General features: G+C 38.6%; 1 protein-coding gene across 1 annotated transcript in view; it reads right to left on the bottom strand.

Annotated features, from left to right (window-relative positions):
* OBI1 (ORC ubiquitin ligase 1) overlaps nt 1-21,563 on the bottom strand; it is a 46,078-nt gene that overhangs the window by 11,549 nt on the left and 12,966 nt on the right. Inside the window, exons 4-5 of the mRNA XM_027116033.1 lie at nt 19,733-19,981; nt 10,281-10,369 (exon numbers count right to left, since the gene is read on the bottom strand). Of these exons, the coding sequence (XP_026971834.1) occupies nt 10,281-10,369; nt 19,733-19,981 (338 nt within the window). The remainder of the gene's footprint in view (nt 1-10,280; nt 10,370-19,732; nt 19,982-21,563) is intronic.

Genomic DNA, 21,563 nt, shown 5'->3' with positions numbered 1-21,563 from the left:
TTTTTCACTATAGTTAAATCAATCTCTCTCAGCATGAAGAACAACATGAAACAAAATAAAACAAAAAACTGATCCAGCCACTCTGTAATTATTGCTCAGATGATAGTTATTGAGGACTAATGCATGCTGAGAGGTGATGAGGAAGGAAAACAAAAGGAGTAGAAGACATTATCCTTGTTCTCACGCAGTTCATAATCTTTCTGACAACCTTACCGCTTAGTCATTAGCATGCACTACAGGCTCCTAAAATATCTTATCAATATAATAAGGCAAGTTGACAGAAAACTGCAGTAACTGTCCACCCCCAATTAGCTGAGTAGCCAGAGAAGGGCCCCTCAGGCAGCTGAGGGGCCTGAGCACACCCAGCTGTCACAGTCTGGCCCCAGGGTATCATCAGGCTCCCCTGACAGTCTACAAGTTCCCCTTCCGGGAAAACCAAAGGGCACAGCAGAATCAGTCAACGGATCAGGCTGGGGTCAAATACCAGGAATCATGGCATTTGTCAGAGCAGAATCGTGAAAAACAAAAAAGGCCAGAAAAGGTCAAGAAGAGAGAACAGCCAAGGCTAGCAAGAGCAGAGATGCTGCTGAGGAAGCTGAAAGCCAGGTGTAGTACTGGCACATCTTGAGACACAGTTTAGGAAGAGCAGACCTGTGAACCAGGAAGGGGCACAGCTCACTGTCAGCACAGAGACAGGTAAGGGCAGGAAAACCTGGTTCAAGTAAGGTGACTCAGACCAGAACATCGTCCTGGAGCCAGGCAAGCCCTGACACTACCTCCTCTTTTCCTCTTTCTATCTCTCAATCTCTAGTACAATTTAGGAAAACTTCACGAAGTCCCTCTACTCTCCTCATTTGGAGAATGCCAGGAATCTCTGACTTTCCGCCCTCTTAAACCCTATATACCTTAAGCTTCAAGAAAGCTCAAGATCTTAATTCCCTGGTCAGTTCCCTCCAAGGAGCAGTATAAAGTATTAGAGTGTAAGGACTCCTTCCTTCTGCCATGTCCCAGAGAAAAAATACACACACACACACACAAACACTCACACTTTATACAGATACACACTGAGTTCATTAAAAACAAACAAACAAACAAAACATGTCTTGGGCATTCCCTGGCAGTCCAGTGGTTAGAACTCTGCGCTTCCATCACAGGGGACATGGGTTTGATCCCTGGTTGGGGAAATAAGATCCCGCAAGCCGTGTGGTGTGGCCAAAAAAAAAAAAGTATTAGTTCCAAGGAGCTGGCAGATTAACTGAGCATGACAGTCAGAGCTGGTCTGTATATGATGTAATCCTTAAAACAGTATGATAAAAGAATCATCTTGGAAATCTCGGAGGGTCTCATAGATAAACTGACAACTGGGCTCGATCTCAAAGGATGGGTAGGGATTAACCAGGCAGAATAAAAACAGAGAGGCTAATGGAGAGGACCAGGGAAGACAAAGGAAAAGACATGAGCTAAAGTACATGTCATAACATGGCAAATCTTGGCCCAGGGAGAAATTCAGCATGGTCACAGCAGAGTATAAGAAGAAGAAGGTTGGAGAGGTGCTAAGAAGGCTAAGCTGAAATCATATTGGGAAAGCGGCTTCCGTACTATACTAAGAAATTTGGGCTTCAATTTGTGAGCAATGGGAAATCACCAAAGGTTATTAAGCAAGGCAGTGAGATGATCAAAGTTATATTTTAGAATTCAGGCAACAATAAAGCAGATGCTCCAGGGTTGAGAGAAGAAAAGAAGAGCAATCAGTCGGAAGGTTGTTAAAATCGGCTAAGCACGAAATCATGTGGATCTAAACTAGTGGGAACAAGAAGAACATGCGTTACCGAGGCATTTAATAGGTAGGATAGAATATACTGAACAGTTAGGTGTGGGGTGAGGACAAGGGGTGGAGAAACATAGGAAGACTGGAGTTGTTTGTTTGTTTGTTTGTTTGCGGTACGCGGGCCTCTCACTGTTGTGGCCTCTCTCTCCCGTTGCGGAGCACAGGCTCTGGACGCGCAGGCTCAGGGGCCATGGCTCACACGCCCAGCCGCTCCGCGGCATGTGGGCTCTTCCCGGACCGGGGCATGAACCCATGTCCCCTGCATCGGCAGGCGGACTCTCAACCACTGCGCCACCAGGGAAGCCCTGGAGTTTTTATCTTAGGCAACCGGACCAGTAGTAAAGCCATGAAGGAGCATAGGAACAAAGCAAGAGGATAAACAATCTTTTGTGTGGGATGGATAATGGATACAGTTATTTAGACACAAACCTCTACCAGTTCTTTGTGTTACATGCTGTGCCAAGGACATACACTTATTTCCTTTAATCCTCAAAGCAGTACATTATCCACATTTTATATAAAGAAAGCAATGGCCCCAACAGGTCAAGTAATTTATCGAATGTTATTTATCTACTTATTTAGTTCTTCAGCAAGTATTTATCAGGTGCCTCTCAGGTGCTGGGGTTTTGCAAGTGAAGGATATAGACAGCAAGGCTGGACTCAAGTCATAGGCTGCTTTCAGTTTTCATGTCACCTCAGAAGAGTTATTTGAGAACAAGCCTTCTGCACTTCAAGTTAGTTGATTTGAAATATTTAAGAATTGCTAACGATGTATTTTGCAAACATTAATGTGAAGTACACTGAATTTAATGTTGAATACTTTCAAGCATTCACCTCATAAAGCCACTGTTAAACATTAAAGAAAGAGAAGGGTGGGAGGACGGAAGTAGCCCCTTGCTTCCGCACCTTCTACTTCCTTACTTTTATTTTTTAACATCTTTATTGGAGTATAATTGCTCTACAGTGGTGTGTTAGTTTCTGCTGTGTAACAAAGTGAATCAGCTGTACATATACATATATCCCCATATCCCCTCCCTCTTGCATCTCCCTCCCTCCCACCCTCCCTATCCCACCCCTCTAGGTGGTCACATAGCACCGAGCTGACCTCCCTGTGCCATGCAGCTGCTTCCCACTAGCTATCTGTTTTATATTTGGTAGTGTATATATGTCCATGCCACTCTCTCACTTCGTCCCAGCTTACCCTTCCCTCTCCCTGTGTCCTCAAGTCCATTCTCTACGTCTGTGTCTTTATTCCTGTCCTGCCCCTAGGTTCTTCAGAACCATTTTTTTTATATTCCTATATACATATATATGTGTTAGCATACTATATATATGTGTTAGCATACGGTATTTGTTTTTCTCTTTCTGACTTACTCACTCTGTATGACAGTCTCTAGGTCCATCCACCTCACTATAAATAACTCAATTTCCTTTCTTTTTATGGCTGAGTAATAATCCATTGTGTATATGTGCCACATATTCTTTTTTTTTTTTTTTTGCGGTATGCGGGCCTCTCACTGTTGTGGTCTCTCCCGTTGCGGAGCACAGGTTCCGGACGCGCAGGCTCAGCGGCCATGGCTCACGGGCCCAGCCGCTCCTCACGGCATATGGGATCTTCCTGGACTGGGGCATGAACCCACGTCCCCTGCATTGGCAGGCGGACTCTCAACCACTGTGCCACCAGGGAAGCCCCACATATTCTTTATCCATTCATCTGTCAATGGACACTTAGGGTGCTTCCATGTACTGGCTATTGTAAGTAGAGCTGCAATGAACATTGTGGTACATGACTCTTTTTGAATTATGGTTTTCTCAGGGTATATGCCCAGTAGTGGGATTGCTGGGTCATATGGTAGTTCTATTTGTAGTTTTTTAAGGCACCTCCATACTGTTCTCCATAGTGGCTGTATCAATTTACATTCCCACCAACAGTGCAAGAGGGTTCCCTTTTCTCCACACCCTCTCCAGCATTTATTGTTTGTAGATTGTTTGATGATGGCCATTCTGACTGGTGTGAGGTGACACTTCATTGTAGTTTTGATTTGCATTTCTCTAATGATCAGTGATGCTGAGCATCCTTTCATGTATTTGTTGGCAATCTGTATATCTTCTTTGGAGAAACGTCTATTTAGGTCTTCTGCCCATTTTTGGATTGGATTGTTTGCTACATGAGCTGCCTGTATATTCTGGAGATTAATCCTTTGTCAGTTGCTTTATTAGCAAATATTTTCTCCCATTCTGAGGGTTGTCTTTTCGTCTTGCTTACGGTTTCCTTTGCTGTGCAAAAGCTTTTAAGTGTCATTAGGTCCCATTTGTTTATTTTTGTTTTTATTTCCATTTCCCTAGGAGGTGGGTCAAAAAGGATCTTGCTGTAATTTATGTCATAGAGCGTTCTGCCTATGTTTTCTTAACCGTAGTGATAAAATCATGGCATGGCAAAGCAATATAGCATGTGATTATGAGCACAGGCTCCAGAGCCAGACTCTCTAGAACTGAACTCTGTCTACTTACTAGCGCTGTGATTTGGGGGAAGATACTTAAACTTTTTGTATCTCAGTTTTTATCTTTTGTGAAATGTGCTCAGTAGGAGTACCTATCTTATAGGTTCCAGTGAGGTTTAAATGAGTTAAAACTTGAGATGTACTTATAACACAGCCCATAGTTAACACACAACCAATGTTACAGTATTACTGTCTTAGCCTTTATCACTGAAATTACCATGTTTGTTTAGTTGCTTGACCTCTTGTTCTGTGTTCTCCATTCTAAACTCCACAAGAGTAAGGTCACAAGGACAACCTCAGAGGGCTGCTTTAGATTGAATGGTCAGGAAAAGCCTTTCTGACTCTGATGACAAAAGGAGACAGCCACATAACGATGCAGAAGCAAAACATTCTAAGCAGAGGGAAAAAGTCCAGCATGTTTTAGAAACAGAAGAAGACCAGTATGGCTAGAGCAGGATTAGCTGGGGGAATGAGAATGAGATGAAGTGGAATAAGCAAGCAAAGACTAGTTGGTGAAGAGTCTGGATTTTATTTTAGGAAAACACTGGACAGTTTCAGATAGGAGATTTAATAGTGTGATTTATACTTTATAAAAAGCAATTTTGAGCATGGTGAAACTGAACTGGGTAGGGAAAAGAGAGACAGAGTGGAAGCAAGGAAATTTGAATCCAGGTACTGTTGTCTCCAGAACGAAGCATTTATTTAACTACTGTGCTTTGTGGTGAATTTAAGGTATAGGATCTTGAGTGAAAGTATAAAATAGATAGATGGAAACACTAATCTGCAGTTTAGGAGAAAAGGCAAGGCCAAAGATTTAGATTTTGTTTTGTAATCTCAGACATACAAGTAGATGATTATTAAAGCCATGGGAGTTGATAAGATGGCTCAAGGAACACAAATACAGGAAGAAGGGAAGAACGTGCAGGTTATGACTTATGAAGTCTATTCTTTCCTCCTCAGAGCACTTTTTTCATGTACTAATAATAGGAAATACTGCTCACCATCTAGAGAGTACCTGGAGCCTTTATCTTCCCCCAGAAGGAGCTGAGGCATGGGTGAAGACTGGTCCATAATGATAAGCCTTGGGGCTGCTGGGCAGTAAAAATGATGCTTAACACTACCATAGTATCAAACCCACAGATCTCACTAAAGATACAATGACATTCCCAAACACATATTTATAGAAAGGAAAGCCATTAGTCCAATTATAACCAGGTTTGATTTACATGACCTATGGAATTTTGTATATGGAGCTTTATACCCCACGCTTTAAGGTAAGTTAGAAGCTAAGGGCATGGACATCTGCTCTGCTAAAGCCTCATAATAGGCGGCAACATGGCACAGACTCTGCCTAGCGTGACTAGAACAAAAAAAAAGTCACAACTGAACAGAGATCTCAGAGAGAGGGCATAGGACTCTCATATGCTTTACAAATCAATTCTTCATATCCCTTCGAGTGAAAAAATCACTAAGGAACTCCTCTCTCTATCATGGACAAATATATCACACTTCCTGGCACAGTTCAGGAATAGAGAAATGCAATTCTAAAGTCCTCCCTTCAGCTTCTTATTCTTGTTTCTTATCATGTGGAGGTGTGACACTTGGCATTCCCCATTAAATAGGAGACTGAGAACAGGCCTTTCTGCTTAGAGCAGAATGTAGTGGAGTACTAGATGTAGTGGAATTGTGCTAACCCCAGCTGTTTAAGTGGGATGATGACGGTCACAATGGAGAGATGTGCAAATTACACAGAGGACCTCTGCTCTGCTGAGTTTGAGAAGGAAGCCACCGTGTTTTCTTGGGCATGACTTGTGGCTACTCTGGAGACTAGGAACTAGAGCTGAAGGGACCTCTTAATACTCCTAACCACTCAAGCTGTTTCCTCTTGCTCAGAATGCCTTCCTCTTCACTGAAATCTCCATCCTTCAAAGCTGGGCTCAAGTCCTGCCTCTTAGATAAAGACTCTCATCACTCCAACCAACTGGCCATTCTCTGAACTCATATTGCTGTCTCTGCTATTTGACTTAGTAACTATTTAGTATTTAATTGTTTCATGTATTTTTTCTCATCTTCATTAGATTATGAACTTCCTGGAAGCAAGGACTATGTTTTGTTGGTTTTAATCGGAGAACAGGAAAAACTCCATATACTCATCACCCACATTCAAGAATTATCAAGATTTTGCCTCATTTCACACACATATATATACATATATCCCTTTTTTTGTTAAAATGTACTATAGTTCATATTTTAGTATGCATTTCTAAAAAAAAAATGGACATTTTGTTAAGTAACCATAAGACCTAAACAAAATTAACAGTAATTCCTTGGTATCATCTAATATCTAGTTCATATTCAAATATATCCAATTGCCTCAAAAATGTCTTCTGACATTTGTTATTAATCAATATCCAAACAAAATTCATGTACTGCATTTGGTTATTATATCTCTTAGTCCTCTTTTATTGTAAATCAGGCTTCCCCTCCCATTTTGCCAATGATTTAATGAAGAAATCTGGTCATTTTTCCAATTGATTGTACCATATTCTGGATTTGTCTGTCTGTTTTCTCATAGTCTTGGGAGCTACGTTTTTATTCATTTACTCAACAAATATATACTAGGAGCAGAATATTAGCCAGAACACTATAAAATGCAGGGCTACAACCGTGAATAAAACTATAGTCCTCACTCAAACAGAAGAACATGAAACAAATAATTACACAAAACATTAATTATTAGTAATTGGGATATGTGCTAAAAAGGGAAAGTACAAGGTAGTAAGAGAAATTACAGCAAGGGAACCTAACCTACTTTAGGGGTCAGAAAGAGTATTTATTTTGTATAGTTCAAAGCACCTAGGATACTGTCAAGTAAATAAACTTTTAGCATTTCTGGGTTGGGAGAGTAAGTTTTCTTCGCATAACAGTCTTGTAAACTGAAGGACATTACCACCACCTCTTGAGTTCTGAATATTAAATCTGATTCTCTTAGGAGTCCATGTTAGAGAAAACTGAAAGGGCAAACAGACGGCTTTCTCCAGCTGAAACAAATTAGAAGACAAATTCAGGAAGTCTTTGGCTACATCAAGTCAAAGAAAAAGATCGCATTTTTCTGGACCACCAGTTTAGATATCGAGACAATGAATTTTTGACAAGGAATAGAATGGATATTATTGAAACCTAGAAGAGTACGATTAGTAGGATATCTGCCACACTGCTCAAAAGGGCTTTTAAGTTAAAGTTGAGAAAGGAAAAATATGCAGGTACACTTTAAGACTGGATATAATGGAGGGTAAAAGATAGACTAGAAAAACAATAGCATAGGAGATAAATGATAATCCAGATTTCATTTTAAAGATTATAGCACTGTTTTTAAAAATTATAAAATTTATTTCTTTTATACAATACTATCTACTTGAGACCAAGGTAAATGTCTAAGTCCCCCTTGTTGACACCAGATGTTAGTCTAGTTTTGGGGCAATAGCATGATATTTGCTTGAGTGTCCTAAAAAGAAATACCTTCTGCTATGGACTGAATTGTGTTCCCAACTTCCCCACCAAATTCATTTGTTGAAGCCCTAAACCCCAATGTGACTATATTCAGAGACAGGGTCTTCAGGAGGTAATTAAGGTTAAATGAGACCATAAAGATGAGGCCCTAATCCAACAGGACTGGCATCCTCATAAGAAGAGAGACCAGAGCATGCACACTCTCTCTCTGACATGTGAAGACATAGTGAGAAGGCAGCTGTCTGCAAGCCTAAAAGAGAGCCCTTGCCAGAAACCGAAATTGCTGAACCTTGATCTGGGATTTCTAGCCTCCAGAACTGTAAGAAAATAAATACCCAATGTTTAAGCCACCCTGTCTATAGTATTTTGTTATGGCAGTCCAAGCTAACAAATATAACTTCCTAATTTTTTTCCTCTCTAGTATCTAAATTTTAAAGCTCTCTCTTCTGCACGATTTGTAGAATATGTCTGCACAACCTGAAAGATACATCAGAAACTAAGGTCATGTGTATAAAAAGTATACCTTGACACCTAACCAAGTAGATAAGAGAAAAATAATTTGTCAAGGCACTTCCTAATCAAGGCAATGAAATGGAATAGATGTTTTTTATTTGCTTGCATTTACTTTTAAACTCTTGAAATTTCATATTCTTTTCAATATGAATAGGAGGTCTCTTCAGGTGAACCAGATCTGGGTATTTTCAGCTGTGGTCAGCTTCTCTCTGAATCCCACTAGGGTTTTGTGATGCAGAGTAAACTAAGGCTATAAATCAAAAGCCATGCTTTTAATACCTCAATGCATTGCAAATTGATCAGGAATAGGGGTCAGTTCAAATCGCTTTTTAAGTGAAACTGTTCCTTTCCCCTGAAGGGAAGGAATGGAAGTTAAAGATAGCAAATCCCAAAGTTATATGGGATTCAGAAGTGTGGTTGCTTGTTAGAATAGACAGCAGTGAGGTTTCTTTAGATAAGATTCTTCAGTTGTTTATCAGGTAGGAGTCATGGCTATTTAAAAACACACATCCTGGTGGCTAGCATTAAATCTGAAATCTGGTGGGCAACTTTTCAAGAAATAAAAGCTACAAACAAAATGGCTTTAGTTCCATTCAGCCTGCCGTGGGAAATGGCTAATGGACAAGCATTACTATGACTGGCAAGGCGAGCTGCCAATAAATGAGAAGAGCAGAGACTCAAACCGCCATATAATAATGGCAACACTTCTTAAGTTTATTTCACTAATTCATCAAAGTACAACATTATCTGAAGTGAAAGAAAAAAGGGGAAGGAACTATTTAAAAGTAAAAGCTATGCTTCTTTGTCTATTGGTTAGTTATCTCTGCTTTGAGTAATTATGGTTTATTTGTACCATTTCTGGATACTACACTTGTTCTACTGAAGGCAATATTTTCTCCTTTTCAAATGACAAGCAGAGAACTACGTCTGGTAGGATAAATTTCCACTGTTTGTTTATGTCTGTCTTTGTCTTTTTCCATTAGGAAAAAATGAAGTCTAATGGTTGGATGGGAAAAGTGTGGAGTTCTGATATGCCACTCCTCAGAGGGATGGGGGCCATATTCTCTTTTCACTTGTCATTTTTTTTCCCAGAAAAATAACAACCTTAAGCACTGTTTCCCATCTTTTCTCAATCTTCAAGTCTTAACTCTCAATGGTTTCTTATCATTTTAAACTAACTGTTAAGTGGGTCAATAGTTCCAACTGCTTACCTTTTGGAATGGAGTGAAAACTATCCCATCATAAAAGAATAAATTCATTTAACTGTATAGTTCAAATCAGTCCAAAATTCAACAAATGATGCCTTAAAATTCTATTTCAGATAGGCTTTTTAGTATAATGGGTAGTCTAATAGTTTTCAATGTAATGTAACAGAACACAGATTCCGGGGCTAGACTACATTGGTTCAAATCCTATTTCCACCACTTACTAGCAGTGCAAATTTAGAAATATTAATTTGATTTCTATGCCTCTATTTCATCATCTGTAAATGGAGAATAATAATAGTTCTATATCACAGGTTGTTGTACCTGGCAAAGAGAAAGCGCTATATGAATTTTAACTATGATTATTTCAGAAAACATCTAAAGGGCATTATATTACTCTCCCTACTCTTTGTTAGGACCACTAAACAGTTACATGTAAAACGAAGTGAAGGCTCACCTATCTTAGGTCACATAAAACAATCCTCTTGCTAATCAGATACAGAGAAAGTATCAGAGGGAAATCTTTTCTTCAACACTAGTCTTAACTATGACTAAGATTTTACCAGTAACATAAGTATACACTTGATGTTTAGAGGTAAGACATTCTATTTAAACTTACATGCTTCAATGAAAAGAGTCAAATGACAAACACAAACTATAACAGCAGCTTATTCTAAAACATTGACATAACCTGAAACATTGCTCTGTTAGCAAAATACATACTTCTGGGGTGATCTGTTATCAACTTCAGCTTTCAGTCGTAAATTCTCCCTCACCAGGCCACCATTTTCCAATTTCAATTTTTTATTTGCCTTAGAAAAAAAAAATGTTGAAAATAATTAAGCACAAGTTAAAACAAAAGTGCCTTGTAAAAATAATGACATGAGCCATCTGTATTCTTTAGAGCAACAATATCAGAAAACTGAATACTAGAACATGTCTTCAGAAGCTTAAAATCACCGCTGGGAATGACTTGTGAAACTGTGAACACAACCAAGCATTTTTAATCCGTATTCCCCAAGCACTCTGCAAATCCCCTATCCAGGGAAATAAACGGAACTATGTTAGTCAGCTTAGAGTCATTAAGGGACTAAACTAATGGCAAATATGTTTTTTTCTTTTCCTTTTTCACATAACTGAATACTCTAAGCATGATAACATTATACCACATGCAATTATTCACAAAACTAATGCTAAGAATCTTGAGCTATGGGATTGATTTTTGGTTGCTATTTAAAAATAGTTTTTAGTGATAACATAGCTTGCTTTCTTCAAAATGGCTTTCTCAAATGCTCTGGCTCACAAATTCTGGGACTCTCAGAATTGAATCAATGTTTTCTAATAAATTCTATGGATTCTCTTTTGATTTAAAAAAAAAATCCTGGGCTTCCCTGGTGGTGCAGTGGTTGAGAGTCCGCCTGCCGATGCAGGGGACACGGGTTCATGCCCCAGTTCGGGAAGATCCGACATGGCGTGGAGTGGCTAGGCCCATGAGCCATGGCCGCTGAGCCTGCGTGTCCGGCACATGTGCTCCGCAACGGGAGAGGCCACAACAGTGAGAGGCCCACGTACCGCCAAAAAAAAAAAATCCCAAGTATGATTTTCTTTTTTGAGTTCTATGATACCTAAAAACTGCATGACAAAACATTAATTGCTAGGAAATCTAGAAGCTCAATATTGATTCTTGACAGCCCAAAAAGTAGTGTGTCTATTGTAGTCTTCTTAAAAGCTACTTCATTTAAACCCCTAGTCATTGTGTTTTCCAATTCCAACAAAAAATAAGACTCCCTAGACTAGGAACCAATCTTACCAACCTGGCAAGAGGAATTCATTGTCTGACTAGAACATTAACATTCAAAGTGAAGGGGTCACAAGAACATTTGTCAACAAAGAGATTTAAACCAACAAAACTTGAAAACAGATTTTAAAAATCTGACCAATAATTTCTAGAACTTCTGACTATATTATTTGCCCGTCAACACACAAATACCCCAAGAGGATGACAAGAGAAGCAGGACAGAGGACACTCTTCTGGGCACCAAGCCTAACTCTCTCACTTAGACTCATCTAGGTGCCTTTTGAGCTCTGAGCACCTGCTTATCTTCGTGGGTGCAAACCAACCAAGACTGTGGAGGGTTAATTCTTTAAGTGACTGATAAATACCATTACTGCCCCTCTGAAGACACAGGAAAAGTAATTTACTTCCTCATACACACAAACAATGAATTAAGCCCTCATAAGAGGAGGCACTTAGTGAATGCTTTTTGGTGATGAATGACAGGCTTAAATTAGAACCTCATTTGATTTCTTTTCCCCATCCCCTCTGTCAAGGTCTCTCACCAGTCCTGTGGCTCTCTAAGATTCTCTTTATGGGCTGGCTAGTTCCTCAACTATCAGAGATAGTTTCAACTTCAGGAGAATCAGGTGGGTAAAGTTACAAAGGGGAGAGTTCTGCCTATTTGTTGCACCTAAAAGAGTAATGAAGACTTCAGCTAACTATTATATTTTGCATTCTCAACACTGGCTTCATAATTGTTCAAAACTCACTTAGCCCTGGAAACATGAGAAAAAAAGTCCAGGATTGGTTCAAGATGGTGGAGTAGAAGGACATGCTCTCACTCCCTTTTGCGAGAACACTGGAATCACAACTAACTGCTGAACAATCATTGACAGGAAGACACTTGAACTCACCAAAAAAGATACCCCACATCCAAAGACAAAGGAGAAGCCACAATGAGATGGTAGGAGGGGCGCAATCACAATAAAATCATATCCCATAACTGCTGGGTGGGTGACTCACAAACTGGAGAACAATTATACCACAGAAGCCCATCCACTGGAGTGAAGCTTCTGAGCCTCACGTCAGGCTTCTGAACCTGGGGGTCCAGCAACGGGAAGAGGAATTCCTAGAGAATCAGACTTTGAAGGCTAGCAGGATTTGATTGCAGGACTTCGACAGGACTGGGGGAGGCAGAGACTCTACTCTTGGAGGGCACACACAAAGTAGTGTGTGCATCAGGACCCAGGGGAAGGAGCAGTGACCCCATAGGAGACTGAACCAGACCTACCTGCTAGTGTTGGAGGGTCTGCTGCAGAGGTGGGGGGTGGCTGTGGCTCACCGTGGGCACAAGGACACTGGCAGCAGAAGTTCCGGGAAGTACTCCTTGGTGTGAGACATCCCAGAGTCCGCCATTAGCCCTACCAAACAGCCCGGGTAGGCTCCAGTGTTGGGTCACCTCAGGCAAAACAACCAACAGGGAAGGGACTCAGCCCCACTCATCAGCAGACAAGCGGATTAAAGTTTTACTGAGCTCTGCCCACCAGAGCAACAGCCAGCTCTACCCACCACCAGTCATTCCCATCAGGAAACTTGCACAAGCCTCTTAGATAGCCTCATCCACCAGAGGGCAGCCAGCAGAAGCAAGAAGAACTACAACCCTGCAGCCTGTGGAACAAAAACCACATTCACAGAAAGATAGACAAGATGAAAAGGCAGAGGGCTATGTACCAGATGAAGGAACTAGATAAAACCCCAGAAAGACAACTAAATGAAGTGGAGATAGGCAACCTTCCAGAAAAAGAATTCAGAATAATGATAGTGAAGATGCTCCAGGACATTGGAAAAAGAATGGAGGCAACGATTGAGAAGATGCAAGAAATGTTCAACAAAAATCTAGAAGAATTAAAGAACAAACAAACAGAGATGAACAATACAACAACTGAAATGAAAAATACACTAGACGGAATCAATAGCAGAATAACTGAGGCAGAAGAACGGATAAGTGACCTGGAAGACAGAATGGTGGAATTCACTGCTGTGGAACAGAACAAAGAAAAAAGAATGGAAAGAAATGAAGACAGCCTAAGAGACCTCTGGGACAACATTAAACGCAGCAAGATTCCCATTATAGGGGTCCCAGAAGGAGAAGAAAGACAGAAAGGACCAGAGAAAATATTTGAAGAGATTATAGTTGAAAACTTCCCTAAGATGGGAAAGGAAATAGCCACCCAAGTCCAGGAAGCACAGAGAGTCCCATATAGGATAAACCCAAGGAGAAACAGGCCGGGACACATACTAATCAAACTGGCAAAAACTAAAGACGAAGAAAAATTATTGACAGCAGCAAGGGAAAAAAGACAAATAACATACAAGGGAACTCCCATAAGGTTAACAGCTGATTTCTCAGCAGAAACTCTACAAGCCAAAAGGGAGTGGCATGATATACTAAAAGTGATGAAAGGGAAGAACCTACAACCAAGATTACTCTACCCAGCAAGGATTTCATTCAGATTCGATGGAGAAATCAAAAGCTTTACAGACAAGCAAAAGCTAAGAGAATTCAGCCCACCAAACTAGCTGTACAACAAATGTGAAAGGAACTTCTCTAAGTGGGAAACACAAGAGAAGAAAAGGACCTACAAAAACAAACCCAAAACAATTAAGAAAATGGTAATAGGTATCGATAATTACCTTAAATGTGACTGGATTAAATGCCCCAACCAAAAGACACAGGCTTGCTGAATGGATACAAAAACAAGACCCATATATATGTTGTCTACAAGAGACCCACTTCAGACCTAGGGACACATACAGACTGAAAGTGAGGGGATGGAAAAAGATATTCCAAGCAAATGGAAATCAAAAGAAAGCTGGAGTAGCAATACTCATATCAGATAAAATAGACTTTAAAATAAAGAATGTTACAAGAGACAAGGAAGGACACTACATAATGATCAAGGGATCAATCCAAGAAGAAGATATAACAATCATAAATATATGCACACCCAACATAGGAGCACCTCAATACATAAGGCAAATGCTAACAGCTATAAAAGAAGAAATCAACAGTAACACAATAATAGTGGGGGACTTTAACAACTCACTTACACCAATGGACAAATCGTCCAAACAGAAAATTAATAAGGATACACAAACTTGAAATGACATAATAGACCAGATAGATTTAATTGATATTTATAGGACATTCCATCCCAAAACAGCAGATTACACTTTCTTCTCAAGTGCACATGGAACATGCTCCAGGATAGATCACATCTTGGATCACAAATCAAGCCTCAGTAAATTTAAGAAAATTGAAATCATATCAGGCATCTTTTCTGACCACAACGCTATGAGATTAGAAACGAATTACAGGGAAAAAAACGTAAAAAACACAGACACATGGAGGCTAAACAATATGTTACTAAATAACCAAGAGATCACTCAAGAAATCAAAGAGGAAATCAAAAAATACCTAGAGACAAATGACAGTGAAAACATGACAATCCAAAACCTATGGGATGTGGCAAAAGCAGTTCTAAGAGGGAAGTTTATAGCTATACAAGCCTACCTCAAGAAACAAGAAAAATCTCAAACAGTCTAACCTTACACCTATAGGAACTAGCGGAAGAAGAACAAACAAAACCCAAAGTTAGCAGAAGGAAAGAAATCATAAAGATCAGAGCAGAAATAAATGAAATAGAAACAAAGAAAACAATAGCACAGATCAGTAAAACTAAAAGCTGGTTCTTTGAGAAGATAAACAAAGCTGATAAACCATTAGCTAGACTCATCAAGAAAAAGAGGGAGAGGACTCAAATCAATAAAATTAGAAATGAAAAAGGAGAAGTTACAACAGATACTGCAGAAATACAAAGCATCCTAAGAGACTACTACAAGCAACTCTATGCCAATAAAATGGACAACGTGGAAGAAATGGACGAATCCTCAGAAAGGTATAACCTTCCAAGACTGAACCAGGAAGAAATACAAAATATGAACAGGCTAATCACAAGGAATGAAATTGAAACTGCGATTAAAAATCTTCCAACAAAAAAAAGTCCAGGACCAGATGGCTTCACAGGTGAATTCTATCAAACATTTAGAGAAGAGCTAACACTCATTCTTCTCAAACTCTTCCAAAAATTTACAGAGGAAGGAACACTCCCAAACTCATTCTATGAGGCCACCATCACCCTGATACCAAAACCAGATAAAGATATTACAAAGAGAGAAAATTACAGACCAATATCACTGATGAATATAGATGCAAAAATCCTCAACAAAATACTAGCAAACAGAATCCAGCAACACATTAAAAGGATCATACACCATGATCAAGTGGGATTTATCCCAGGGATGCAAGGATTCTTCAATATACACAAATCAATCAATGTGATACACCATATTAACAAATTGAAGAATAAAAACCAAATGATCATCTCAATAGATGCAGAAAAAGCTTTTGACAAAATTCAACACCAATTTATTATAAAAACCCTCCAGAAAGTGGCCATAGAGGGAACCTACCTGAACATAATAAAGGCCATACACGACAAAACCACAGCAAACACCATTCTCAATGGTGAAAAACTGAAAGCATTTCCTCTAAGATCCGGGACAAGACAAGGATGTCCACTCTCACCACTATTATTCAACATAGCTTTGGAAGTTCTAGCCATGGCAATCAGAGAAGAAAAAGAAATAAAAGGAATACAAATTGGAAAAGAAGAAGTAAAACTGTCACTGTTTGCAGATGACATGATACTATACACAGAGAATCCTAAAGATGCCACCAGAAAACTACTAAAACTAATCAATGAATTTGGTAAAGTAGCAGGATACAAAATTAATGCACAGAAATCTCTTGTATTCCTATACACTAATGATGAAAAATCTGAAAGAGAAATTAAGAAAACACTCCCTTTTACCATTGCAACAAAAAGAAGAAAATACCTAAGAATAAACCTACTGAGGGAGACAAAAGACCTGTATGCAGAAAACTATAAGACACTGATGAAAGAAATTAAAGATGATACCAACAGATGGAGAGATATACCATGTTCTTGGATTGGAAGAATCAATATTGTGAAGATGACTATAGTATCCAAAGCAACCTACAGATTCAATGCAATCCTTATCAAATTACCAATGCATTTTTTACGGAACTAGAACAAAAGATCTTAAAATTTGTATGGAGACACATAAGATCCCAAATAGCCAAAGCAGGTTTGAGGGGAAAAAACTGAGCTGGAGGAATCAGACTCCCCGACTTCAGGTTATACTACAATGCTACAGTAATCAAGACAATACGGTACTGGCATAAAAACAGAAGTACAGATCAATGTAACAAGATAGAAAGGCCAGAGGTAAACCCAGGCACCTATGGTCAACTAATCTATGACAAAGGAGGCAAGGATTTACAATGGAGAAAAGACAGTCTCTTCAATAAGTGGTGCTGGGAAAACTGGACAGCTACATGTAAAAGAATGAATAGAACACTCCCTAACACCATATACAAAAATAAACTCAAAATGGATTCGAGACCTAAATGTAAGACCGGACACTATAAAACCCTTAAAGGAAATCATAGGAAGAACACTCTCACATAAATCACAGCAAGATCTTTTTTGATCCACCTCCTAGAGCAATGGAAATAAAAACAAAAGTAAACAAATGGGACCTAATGAAACTTAAAAGCTTTTGCACAGCAAAGGAAACCATAAACAAGACAAAAAGACAACCCTCAAAATGGGAGAAAGTATTTGCAAATGAATCAATGGACAAAGGATTAATCTCCAAAATATATAAACAGCTGATGCAGCTCAATATTAAAGAAACAAACAACCCAATCCAAAAATGGGCAGAAGACCTAAATAGACATTTCTCCAAAGAAGACATACAGTGGCCAAGAGGCACATGAAAAGCTGCTCAACATTACTAATTATTTGAGAAATGCAAATCAAAACTACAATGAGGTATCACCTCACACCGGTTAGAATGGGCATCATCAGAAATCTACAAACAACAAATGCTGGAGAGGGTGTGGAGAAAGGGAACCCTCTTGCACTGTTGGTGGGAATGTAAATTGATACAGCCACTATGGAGAACAGTATGGATGTTCCTTAAAAAACTAAAAATAGAATTACCATATGACCCAGCAATCCCACTACTGGGTATTTACCCAGAGAACACCATAATTCAAAAGGACACATGCACCCCAATGTTCACTGCAGCACTATTTACAATAGCCAAGTCATGGAAGCAATCTAAATGCCCATCGACAGACGAATGGATAAAGAAGATGTGGTATACATATACAATGGAATATTACTCAGCCATATAAAGGAATGAAACTGGGTCTTTTGTAGAGACGTGGAGGGATCTAGAGACTGTCATACAGAATGAAGTAAGTCAGAAAGAGAAAAACAAATATCATATATTAATGCATATATGTGGAACCTATAAAAATGGTACAGATGAACCGGTTTGCAGGGCAGAAATTGAGACACAGATGTAGAGAACAAATGTATAGACACCAAGGGGGGAAAGTGGCAGGGCGTGGTGGTGGGGGTGTGATGAATTGGGTGATTGGGATTGACATATATACACTGATGTGTATAAAATGCATGACTAATAAGAACCTGCTGTATAAAAAAATAAGATACAATCCAAAACTTCAAAGAAAAAAAGTCCATTTCACTCATTCTAGGTATTCCTTTATTCTGAATGTTTAGTACTCCTATATTTGATTTACAGTATGTTGTTATTTTGTACTTTACATTCAAGTTTTGCCGCTGCATTTTAAAATTTATTTATGTCCCAGCTTATTGCCTAATTCTACCTAATATCTTCACTGGGCATCCAAAATGGGCTTATTAAATATCCCAGATAATTGTGAGGTCTCAGGGTAGCTCTGGGTATTGAATTTAACACGTGACCTTTAAAAGAACAAAGAAAAACTGTATTTTATGTAGCTCTCTTTTACATACATCTCTTATACCACTCTTTTTTTTTTTTCCCTATACCACTCTTATAAGCCCAGAGTAAAGTTTTCATACACATCTTCATGCTCTAAGAAACATTTACTACCAAAAATTTAAATGCAATTCAATAACTATAAAAGAGACCCTATAGAACTTACTGATGGTTCAGGAAGAAGAAAAGTTACAGGGGACATGGCTGATAGATAAATACTGTGACTTCCCAGCTGTATTTCCTTTTCATGTCCTCTTCTCTTCTTAGACAAAATGCTAATAATGTTGGCTACCGAAAACCAAAGAAATTACACACTTCCCCTAAACTTGTAACAAACTCAGTGCAATTATGTCTGTAGTTTCTTTTTTCTCTAAAAGCACTAAGTTCCCTTCTTTGTCTCATCGTGGCCTTTTCTGAGCCTAAATGGCATTTATTTTACACATGGGTATGACTTAGTATTCACACTAAGCTGCAGATACTTCTCTGCTACTTAACCTCACTGAAGATCAGTATGTGGTAGCACATCTTTAAAATATCATATGGAGCATTAATGATTTCAGGAGGCAGGATTTAGTAATTCAGCACAGTAACAGTATTTTAAGAGAATGCACATAGGCTGAATGGGTGGTTGTGGACCTGGATACCACAAAACCATCTCTATTCAGCACAAGACTCCACTGTGGATAAACTTGAAGTCAAGCTAAAGGCTAGTCCCTTTGGCCAGCAAAGCTCTACAGCACTTGATTATTACCTCTAGTGCTGATAGCATGGATCTCATCTCCTTTCCTAGACTGGAAAATCCTAGAGGTTTGCTCTTTTCACCTATGCTTTCTTTATCTTGTTGTATGGATGGAAGAATAATTGAAAAAAATGAACCTGCCTCATAAGCCAAACATTCTCTTTCATGGAGTAGTCTAAAGCAGCTACTCACAGCTCTCTTGGAAGCAGTCATTAAATATTTAACTATTTACAATATTAAAAAAATCAGAGAATGGTAGTGCTAGAAAAGATATGGTCTAAACCTTTCATTTTATAGGTAGGGAAATGGACAGGTGTTTGTCTTTATGCATACAGGGTAGTCACTAACATAAGCTTAAAAAACAAAATTAAGCCAAACCACAGTGAGAGGAATAGAAATACATCCTTTAAATTGATGTCACTCTTCCACAAGAAGATGCAAATTCATATAGAGGCACTACAGAGTCTCCAATTATAGTCACAAATGGAACCACCTGATATTTCTTGGCAGCTAATAACATTTAAGGAGAAAAAGTTTTCCTATTTCTTATAAATGCTCATCCAGGGATTTCTGTCCTTTCCCCCCAAATCATCTAATGATGACTCAAAATAATATGGTGACTTATACTTTTGAAGGTACTTAAAATACTACAGAATTTTAAAAACAACCACAACTTACCTCCTTCAACTTTTCCACATCATCTTTCACTTTTTCGTAGATTTCACTAGCTGTTCTAAGTTTTTTCTTCCACTCTGCTACAGTTTCTGGGTCAATTTTACTTGGATTATCTGCAACTGGATGTTTGTCTTCATTTTGGTTGCCCTGCATCAAGGTTAAAGGATCCAGAATAGTCTTGATCTGTGACTCCAAGCTGAGATTTTTACTCTTAAGGTCTTCTACCTCTTTCTGTAGACAATCTATTTCATCCTAAAAAAGCATTGCATAGCCATCAGGTAGACAGAGACACTAAACACATACATATGCTAGAGTGAGGCCAATGTGCTTTTAAATTTTATACTCAAAATTCTGTAGATACATAGATTCTTTATGCATCAGAAAAGCTTTGCAGACAGAAAGTCACATATAGTTGAAATTCTCAAAATGTATTTTGACTCTGATAAAAATAGGCATTCCCGGGCTTCCCTGGTGGCGCAGTGGTTGAGAATCTGCCTGCTAATGCAGGGGACACAGGTTCGAGCCCTGGTCTGGGAGGATCCCACATGCCGCGGAGCAACTAGGCCCGTGAGCCACAACTACTGAGCCTGCGCGTCTGGAGCCTGTGCTCTGCAACAAGAGAGGCCGCGATAGTGAGAGGCCCACGCACCGCAATGGAGTGGCCCCCGCTTGCCACAACTAGAGAAAGCCCTCACACAGAAATGAAGATCCAACACAGCAAAAATAAATAACACTCCTACCCCCAACATCTTCTTTAAAAAAAAAAAAAAAGGCATTTCCATTGCTTTTATTTTAATTCAATGATAGTTTGTGATTTAAAAAAATTAAAATGTCGAATCTTTGATTCTATTTTAGATATCCATAAAACACGAAAAGGCACATGAATTCAACAAGGAAGTAGATTCCTCAGAAGAAAATTCTGAGGCATGTTTAATTGCTTTACTGAGGGGAATTTAAAAATACAGTTTTGATCAAGATATATAGTTTTGTTTGATGTCTATATTTTTGCTTCTATATTTGAAGTAGGAGTAAAACCACATACCATGTCCTTTCATTTTCCACTTCAGAATAGTACCTGTAGTTAATTTTTAACTCTTCTACATTCTGGATCTTTAATTACTGCTAAGGCTATTCCAAGTATTAGTTTTCCCCATGTGGAACTGCTTGCTACCTTAAATCCAGTAACTAAACATTTGGGGTTAGAACTCTTTTCTGTGATACAATTTATTCATCTATAATGGATATTTCACCTTAAACTAAGATTGTCAGAAATTTTGTTGTTAGAAAATAAACTTCAATATGCCAGTGATCTTCTAAAGGATTAATTTGATTAGCATCTAAGTGTGATAATATTAAGTAAATAAGAATACGTTTCAGAGCTAACACAGATAGTGCTATTTACTATTTTAAATTACAATACATTTCAAGTTAAATAGCATTATAAAATGAGAAAATCACTTTACTTGTTTGAATTAATATATTAATGAATAAACAAATATAAACAGGAAAACATATGAATGAACATTTACTCATTTATTTATGTCCCACTTTATTTCAAAAAATTTTTAAAGCAGCTGAAGCAGTTTCCATTTACATAGTATAACTTAAAAATATTTTGTGTCAAAGGAAGAGAGCAATAATATCCCTCATTTAGTCGATATAAAATGACAACTGGGCCTAATGTTTATTCAAAAGTATATGTATTCCATTAACATGAAGCTAATTTCGAAAAAATTCCATCACCATGTCAAATCACCTTCACAGGAAGAAAACCACTGCATAATCTCACATATATGTGGAATCTAAAAGAGTCAAATACATAGAAGCAGAGTTA

The sequence above is a fragment of the Aethalodelphis obliquidens genome, unplaced genomic scaffold (assembly GCF_003676395.1).
Source record: "Aethalodelphis obliquidens isolate GAN/ISIS:26980383/991018 unplaced genomic scaffold, ASM367639v1 scaffold15, whole genome shotgun sequence".
In the NCBI taxonomy this organism is placed as follows: domain Eukaryota; kingdom Metazoa; phylum Chordata; class Mammalia; order Artiodactyla; family Delphinidae; genus Aethalodelphis; species Aethalodelphis obliquidens.
The sequence above is the reverse complement of the archived record's forward strand: the minus strand, read 5'-3'. Positions and strand labels throughout refer to the sequence as shown.